The 9,473-nt window shown below is 30.2% G+C and overlaps 1 protein-coding gene across 1 annotated transcript; it reads right to left on the bottom strand.

Moving 5' to 3' along the window:
• Nucleotides 1–1,314: 1,314 nt before the first annotated feature.
• On the bottom strand, nucleotides 1,315–4,970 carry LOC105124732 (ORM1-like protein 3). The gene is made up of 3 exons (XM_011024841.1): nucleotides 4,711–4,970; nucleotides 2,873–3,021; nucleotides 1,315–1,792 (listed from the first exon to the last, which is right to left on the bottom strand). The coding sequence occupies exons 1-3, from the start codon at nucleotides 4,894–4,896 to the stop codon at nucleotides 1,654–1,656; spliced, it is 474 nt and encodes a 157-aa protein (XP_011023143.1). The 5' UTR covers nucleotides 4,897–4,970; the 3' UTR covers nucleotides 1,315–1,653.
• Between the last annotated feature and the right edge of the window lie 4,503 nt (nucleotides 4,971–9,473).

The following is a 9,473-nucleotide window of genomic DNA, read 5'->3' as shown; positions in this document are numbered from 1 at the left end:
ATATATGTGCTGCTTGCCCAGTCAGAAAGCTAGGCTCCATCTCAGGCGATGGGTGATCAATAAAATAATTGCTAATATTATTAAAAGAAATTATTATAATCTGATCTTAAAAAAAAATCAAATTTAATAGTATTTAATGGAATAAAATCTGGAAAATATATATTTTTTTTATTATAATGAGTTTTAACTGACTTTCATGAAGGACGACAAAAAAAGTGAAAAACAAATGCTATAACCTTATTTGAAGAAAAAAATAGAATTAAATGGTATTTAGTGAAATAACATCCTAAATATAATTTCAATTATTTTGTTAAAAATTAAGAAAAAAATAAAAGGTTGTTTAAAAAAAGGTTAATCGCCAAAAACAAAAGCTATAACCTTATTTGAAGGGGAAAAAAAAGAATTAAATGGTATTTAATGAAATAACATCCTAAATATAATTTCAATTATTTTTTTTAAAATTAAGGAAAAAAATAAAAGGGTGTTTAAAAAAAACCTAATCGCCTAGAACTTGGATGGCCAGCATGAGCGGTAAGAAAAAGAAGAAAAAGAAGAAGCGCGTGGGCTTGCATATCAAGCCTGCATGGCCTGCAAGTAAAGCAAATGATGCATTGTTTGCCGATGCAAATTCCTGCTGCTTAGCGTAGTTGAAAAGTTAAGTTCCGACTTTTTTGACCCAACAAACCTACTTTTCACACGAAAACAGTTAAGAAACACCATAGAAAGCTTAATAAACCAATTTATAAATTCAAACCATCCTTTAATTTGTAAAAAAAAAAAACACAAAAATAACCTTTTTAATTTGTAACAACAATTTTTTTTTAAAAAAAACTTAAGAACTGAAAGAAATAATAAATAAAATTTTGAATTAAAACTTAAAATCCTAAAACTAAATGGTCAAAATATGAAGTTAATAAATAACACGTAGACTGAACATACCTTTTCACACATTTGAAATAAATGTCGTTATTTTTTCTAGTTCACAGGTCTTTTTCTCTTAATCTTCTTTATACTACAAATTCAAACCATACCTCAAGAACATTCGAAGAAAAAAAACAATCAACCCCAAAACACCGCAAGCAGAGATGTAGGGATGCAATCGAATAAACAAAAGTTCAGCAACCAAAACAAAAAAGTAATCCACTATTAAAATCAATAATGAAATGTTTATCGGGATTCCTGTTAGAAAAAGGTTACGAATTCGAAATGGCAGTGACTGGAGATTCAGTTTCATTTTGCACAGTTTTTTTGGATACTAAACACGCACAACGTTAGGCTTGGGTTAAAATAATAATAATAATAATAATAATTCAGTTTAAAAATTAAAAGTAAAAGTAATTTAATTTAATTTAACCAAAGTTACAGTGCTGTGAAAATGCGCCATACGCTGATAACAGCTGGGTGATACGCCAAAGATACACGACATTTCTCAACTGTACAGAGATTAACTCGACATCCTTTTCTAACTCAATACCTTTATCCTTCACTTAAGGAACAGGTTGTGAACAGTAGTCAGTGCAAGAACGTTACACGTTCAAATATCCTTCAAGTTCCGACTTCTATACAAAGATATGATAGCCTTTATGCAGAACTGCAGAAGGATTGGAGGCTTTTAAACATGTAAAACAACCACTCTTTTAACACCTGCCCAACTTAATTGTCTGCATTTATTCCAAAGATCCGAACCTTGTGCATATTCGGGAACTTGGCAACAACAAGCACCATCACAGCAAGAGTGTTGAAAATGAGCATTGGATGTTGATAGTCAGTTGTGTGTGAGGCAATCAAGTACCTGCCAGAGACAGCAAATGGAAGTATAATCTCAATTTCAAGCATGGGAAAAAAACATCAAAGTAAATTTAAGATCAGTGTAAAAGAATGCTTAGCTTGAATGGCCAACCAATGCATGAAATGAAACACACAGGGCTTGCCAACGCAAGTGTGTTCTATTACAAATACATGTCAAGGGAAAACATAGTGCTGAGTCACTACTGTCTAGAACACAGCTAATGCGCATGGAAAAGGTTAAACAGCTACCTGGTGCTCTGGTTTAGACACACACAACTATAATTTTCCCCATCATTTAGGCAACTTGAAGACAGAAAAATGGCATTGCTCTATGGAACTAGAATTATAAAAATCTAGCCTGAACCTAGGAGCCCACCAATTCAAGCAGATTTTAATTGGCCCATGGAAGCTGCGTAACTCCAGCAACCAATATGCTAACCCATGTGAGATGCATCATGCTTCTCCAAATCAATTTAAGTATGTAACCCAGGAAAGACCGGCATCTTACTAAAGAGCACAATGAATTCTTACAATATTAGATTATTTGCATTCAGTGATTGCTTCCAACTTAACTCAAATTGTACTCCATTGCTATCAACATTGGGCATCAAAAAGTTCAAGCTTTGACAGGATTCAAAGTGCATAGTCTATCATGGAAAGGTAATTAATGAGATCTTAATTTGCTCATGTCTTCCCAAAAACATAATTACATCTCATGGACAGTGAAAAACAGGGGCAAAAGTATTCACTGTAATCCAAAAATAAATAAATACATAAATATAAAAGCAGAAGGCCCAGAAAAGGACAGCTATGAACACCGCATCCACACACAAATGAGAGAGGTTTCCTAGCTTCATGACAATGAGTTCCACATATATATACACAATTCAATCATTCTGTGCATGTATTATAAACAAACAAGATTGACGAGGAGCATAAAGCAAGCAAGAAAATTTTGCATAACATGCATATAACTACGAACCAATCAACCAACAAATTTTTTTTGGTGAGGAAATAGGGAGCATGTCAGTATGTGTGCACACATGCATACTTATAAATATAAAATTTCTTTCAGAAAACTTACAGCACCACAGGTACAACAGTTAGAAACTTTCTGTTGCGTGTAAGCTGCTTCCCTTTATCTATCTGTTCCCACCAGGTCAGCCGATTATAGATCCCCTGGTCTTCAGCAAACGGGGTTCCTTTCTTCCAGTGGAAAAAGTGATAAGTGATCTGAAGAGTGAAGCATTCTAATCAATCATCGTTCAACAAAAAATGGAGCAACTTAGCTGCTACTGGAAATGAAGACAGATAGAGCACTGAAATGAACATAGAACTTGTCATAATAGTGAATGATGATTCATGCAACAGTTGTACAGGTGGTAGAAAACAGACCAGCGTTAAGCCATTTGTAATGCAAAGAAAAAGAAAAATGATACTTGTTAAAAAGTTCCTACTCTGCTATTGCTAACAGCCACAAAAGCATTCATTCAACTCAATCATACACTATTTACCTACTGTTTCTGTTCAAACATTACACACATACCCCCAAATGACTTTTTTATATATTCAAATCTGCAGTGAACACACCCTATACCAAACAGTTCATAATGAGGGAAAATAGCAATACTCCACAAAAAAAAAAAAAAAAAGGATATACAAAAACTTCCTTCTAACTGAGGCAGCATTGCATATTAACACAAGCAACCTAACAACTAAACAGGGTCATATGACAAGGATTCAACTGATAGACTGCAGAGGATCAAAATATCAGCGTAGTTACAAATCAATCCAATCCCCACATGACAGAGCTCAAAAACTTAGTTCAATAGATCGTAATCTCCTCCTGTACCTTGATGTGAATTGCAAGGAATCAAGAAAAATAGTCCAAAAGCTTATACAACTTGTTTGCAGACTTTCCATCTAATATATAATCATCGTGAGAAACTGGTTCTAAAGGAAAAAAAATGAAGCTGTCCTCTTGTGGTTACACCAAGGTAAATAGCCCATCATAGGTGGTAAATCCATTGCATATCCACAACCTATTAATGTCATTATTAACACGTGTGTTTCCTACATCATTCAGTAACTAAGCTTAGAAGAAAACCAGAAAAGGCTAACAGTTCAAAACATGTAGCCTCACAGGTTTTAAGAATGTCTGATTAAATTCCACGTACCCTAATGCTCATGTCTTGTTAGCATAGCTGATGAAGTTTCTTGAGGTCACTTTGTAATAAATTCATACTACACGTACTAAAGGACCTAGAACCAAATTGTACTTGTACGCAGGGTGGATGCAGGTTCAAGGGAGGAGGAGGTTAAAATGCCTGTGAAGAGTGCACAGCCATTCTACCATATCCTTCCAAGTTTAGTGAGACACTCCGATCAATCCTCTATTTTCCTGGACAACTTATTTATTTAGGTTTTTAGCATTCTTTCATGATGTTAGCTTGTGGTCTTCTTTTAAGTCCAAAATCCTTCAAAAAACAACTCCACGAAAACTTCATACAAAGTTATCCATTCCAAACTTTCAACCAAATCAATGAGTGTATTGGCAGTGAAACTCTTCTGTTCATTGTAAGGAACGAAACAGAGAGACCAAGTTCGCCCAGGTATCTGCATGTAACAAACAAGTGAAGATCAAAGGTGCCCACTTTAGCATTTGAAACCGTAAACACTTGTTCTAAGGCTAGTCATTCGATGATAAACATAATCTAATAATTTCACTTAATCAAAATACGATGCAGCTAAATAAATTTGATAAATTGAGCAAACTAAACTAAACCCCAAAACCAAACATGGATGCAATCCTTGAAACTCGTAAAATAAGAACAACAGCAGGCTTTCTTTCTTCAAACCGTAATCAAGAAATTCCAACCTACCCGATCAATTTTTTTTTTTTTAAAAGGGTAGAAAACTTACAGCGAAGTGAGAGAGATTGACGATGGTCCAGGCCATGCCAGGAGAGCAACCAAAGATAGAAAGAACAAGAAGCCAAAAAAAGAACAATATTAATATGTAAGTGGTCCAAACCCCTGGATACATGAACCACTCCGTATTCCTGTTCAGATCCGCCGTTGGCACCGCCGTCACATACAAATTCGCCATTTCGCTCTCGCTGTCTCTTTCAGTGTCTTTTCTTTTCGTTTCTATATCAAGTAATTTTATGTTTTACAACCAGTTCGGTAACACAGTGATTGTATTTTAGATTATTTTTTAATATATTAAAAATAATATTTTTTAAAATTTATTTTAATAATAGCAAATCAATAATTTATAAATACTAAAATGAATTTGTTTAGAATAAAAAATAAACAGGTTTTTTATGTGATATGGTTGGTTATTGATAATTATGAAGATGATATTTTTATTTGATTTAACAATAATAATAATAAAAATGTTTTTGACGGTTATGGTTAATAGATTGTGGCAGAGAAGAATGTAAAGAGTCATGGATGGTAGTGATAATTTTTAAGAATCACAAGAAAAACAAAAGGAATCCTTTCCCGTTCTTGGCTGCTCCGTTAATCATCAACCAGAAAATTAATTCGCTTCTATTATTATTTTGATTTATCAGTTATCACTTATAAATATACTATATCCAATAAATTTTCTTTCACTGATAATACCTTTGCCGCCGATCATTATTTGATGTCATTTCGTGACTGCTCATCCTGAGATATATTTTTTAAAGTATTTTTTAATAAAATATTATTTTTTTAATTTTTAAAAAATAATTTTTTATATTAATATATTAAAATAATTTAAAAATATTTAATTTAAAGTAAAAAACATAAAAAAATTTAGTTTTTATAAAAATATTTTTAAAATACAAAAACAAATAAAACCAGTAAAAAACTAGATTTTTTTACTCTAGATTGGGATATTTATGGAATGAAAAACATAAAAAACTAAAAAAATTCAAGGATTAATAATTTAATTTTAAAATATAAAATTAAAAACATTAATTTAAAAATATATTGAAGAAAAAACCTGGAGTTAATTAAAGTTTATTTTATCAATATGCCAGCCAAATCATTCGATCAGGATATAAATACCGGTTCAATAATAATAATAATAATAATAATAAAAGCGGAGATAGGATACTCAATTAAACAGAAAATATTTTAACTAAATACAAGGGTAATGCTGTAAATAAGTTTAGCATGGAGACATAAAAGTGTTTTGGCTTCTCTCGGGGTCCGGCCATTAAGCAGAGAGAGGGGGAGGATTTTTGTATGTTCGGATGTTTGAAAGGATGAATTCAGTTTTGAATTATATATTTGGACTTGAAAAAGGATTGAGATAAGGCAGAATTGTGGAAAATTATAAAGAAATCATGCCATTCCTTCTTCGTGTAAAATTTTGGCCTAGGCATAAAAATAGGGAGTGAACTAAATTAGTTAATTGTTATGAAATTTGAGTTGAATTGTGCTAGGATAGGTGTAAAATGAAGGGTACGAAACTAATTGTACAAAAAAAAAAAAAAACTAGAAGAAAATCTAAGAAGAAAGGAAAACTTAATTTGGTCCCCTCAAATACCATAATAATTCTATTGAATTGTCCCCCCGGGGGGGGTGTGGGGTGGGGTGCGGGCTCATGAACAAATCATCAAAAATTAAGCAAAAACAATAAAGAGCGAATATACTATAAAAACTAATGGAATAAAATAAGATAAGAATAAAAAAAAGTGCAATTAAATAATGACAATAATTGAATAAAAAATAAATAAATAAAATATTAAGGGATGAAATTGAAAAAAAAAATAAGAAAAGTATAAAAAAGAACAATTAAAAGAATGAGGACCAAAATTAAATATAAAATAAATAAAATAAAATGTTGAGAGACAAAATTGAAAAGAAAAAAAATCAAGAAAAGAATAAAAAATAGCAATAAAAAAAATGAATACCATGTTTGATATAAAAATTAAATATAACCAAATAAAAAGTGATGAAATTGAAAAAAAAAATAAAAAAAAATCCAAAACAAATAAAAAAATAAAAAAAATAGGACTATAATTAAAAGAAAAATAAATAGAAAAACAAATCTAAATTTTACCCGGCCCATTATAGATTTCAAAAAAATAAAAAAAAAACTTCAACATTGTCATGAATTTCACTACACTTGCCTACTCATTAGCTACCTCTCATGCTTCTAACAATAAAGGAGCGTGGGATTAGTCGTGGTGTGCGAAAGCTGGCCCACACATCCACGTTAATCTAAAAAAAAAAAACAATAAAGGAGCTGAGGCATTTTACCTATCACACACATCATTTAAAGAGTAATAAAATTATTCTATTATTAGTTGGGTTTTTTTATTATTAAAAAAATGATTTACCCTTAATTCAAAAAACAATAAAAAAATTATTATAAAATAACTAAAATATCGCTCGGGCCTCCTTCAAATTTCTAAAACCATCATGAAATGATTAAAATATCTCTTTAAGCCTCTTTTAAATTTTTTAAATTGAACAGTTATGAAGTGATATTATTATTTAAAAAAAAATGATACAAAAGTCCCTTTTAACCTTTTATATTTGTGAGCTTTTAAAAAATATTTATATCTTTTAACTGTAAAAAAATATTGGCATATCATTATAACTTCAATTAATCTTATAATGATAAATAAATTCCATCATTTCACCCCAAAAATACAAAGACATCATTATGTTATAAGAACTCATGCTGTAATGAGTTTTGCTGCATCATAATTAGATATCTTTGAGATTCTATAACGGTTTAAAGTATTTTTTATTTAAAAATATATTAAAATATTTTTTTAAAAAAATTATTTTTAATATTAACATATCAAAATAATTTAAAAATATAAAAAATTATTTTAAATAATTTTTTTAAAATTTTTAAAAATATAATTTATACTGTAAATACTCCCTTAGTTTAGCCTTATAGCAAAACACTGATGGTGTTCGTTGTTTTTTAAATGACTATAGCAAATATTATATTCTTGGCCTACATGTACCATAAATCAGATGAATTTATTTTAAACATAAAAAAGGTATTGTTAACAATTTTTTCCAGCATAAAAAAATAATTTAATTATAAATTAAAATATAATGCACATTAAATGATAATATATTTTTTAAAATATTATTAAAATTAAAAAAATATCAATTAAAAAAATAACTCAAGTCAACCTAGTTAAACTTGTAGAACTTGTAACATTGATCATAAGAACAAAATAACCCTATAAAAAAAGAAATTAAAAAATAATTACGAAACTTAATTCCTATCCAACCCAATATTAAAGGATGAAAAAATTTCTATTAAAAAAAAAACTTGATTTAACCCAAGTTAATTCATCAAACCCATGACATAAGTTGTAAGAATGAGATAACTCCATAGAAAGTAGAAAAACATTACAGAGCCCAAATCCAATAAAATGCTGGAAGATAAAAAAGAAAAATATCAATTAAAAATGTCGCACGTATGCAGCATTGTGATGATCATCCACCCTCAGGGTTGATGTAAGTCTATCTAGCAAATATATGGAGATAATAAATTCTTGTCTTTTATTAATGAAAAATTAAAATGAGAGTCGTCACCTAGTATTCTAGTTATTAGGAACCCTAATTGGTTTCAGAGATTAGATACAGATATTAGTTGCGTAAATGGAATGTATTAGTACCTCAACTACATCCTACCTAAGATAAACTATATTGTTTTGTTATCTGATAAAATCTAAGGTTTTTTTGTGGTTTATAATTGTCGGTCTGTCTACAATTTAAGAAAAGTCCTTATCTGCAAGGAGATCCTTATCTTATCGGGTATAAACCTAATTGCTTGATGTTGTTAAATAAAATATCTTTTTAATATTGGGAATACATCTTACATATATATTCATAATCCCTAATAATAAAAAAAATATATTTTTTTAGAATTTTTAAAATATTGATCAAATACTCGTGATTTTAATAAACTAGTTATTAAAGTCAAAATATATGCTAAAACATATTTTTTTTGAAGTTTTCGTTATTGTGTGAAACTACAATATGATTTTTAGCTTTAATAGACTTGGCCATCTGCATAAAACAAAAATATTTTTTTATGTTTTAATGAAAACCGAGTATTTTAATATTAGATTCAATATCAAGCAAAATTTAGTAGAAAAATACAAAGGAAATTACAATTTTTTTTTTAAAAAAAAATTTAGAATTGGACCGGACCTAGCCCATTAAACAATGGATCTCTCAACTGTTCACATACAACATGAATAGTGAAGAAAAAGATATAGAAAAAGAAGAAGAAGAAGGAGGTGGAAGAGGAGGAGGAAGCTGTCCTCTGGCTATTCACAGTGCTGCTGTTGACGGTGGAGGTTGCAGAATGTCGCTTTTAGTAGCGATAGAGATACTGGAGATGACCGTTCTCACCATTTCTTTCCCTGCGTTTTTTCTCTATATTTTCCTTCTTTGCTTCTTGTTTCTTCTTGTTTTTTCTCTATTCATTCTCTCCTCTTTTCTTTCGTTTTTTTTCCTCTGTTTTCCTTTTCCTTCTCCTTTGTTTTTTTTTTTCACCTCTCAGTTTTTTTCTCTTTTTTTTTTTTTGCTCTCTCTTCCCCTATATTTATAGACAAAAATAGGGAAAAGAGAGGCCTACTATCGCTGCCGAGTCGTGGTGCAGGGGTAGGGTGGCCGAGGCGGCTACTGTGCAACTATCCTTGAACCGCT

The sequence above is a fragment of the Populus euphratica genome, unplaced genomic scaffold (genome assembly GCF_000495115.2).
Source record: "Populus euphratica unplaced genomic scaffold, PopEup_1.0 scaffold32.1, whole genome shotgun sequence".
NCBI classification, from domain to species: domain Eukaryota; kingdom Viridiplantae; phylum Streptophyta; class Magnoliopsida; order Malpighiales; family Salicaceae; genus Populus; species Populus euphratica.
Note: the sequence above shows the minus strand (reverse complement) of the source record. Positions and strands in the feature narration are given on the sequence as shown.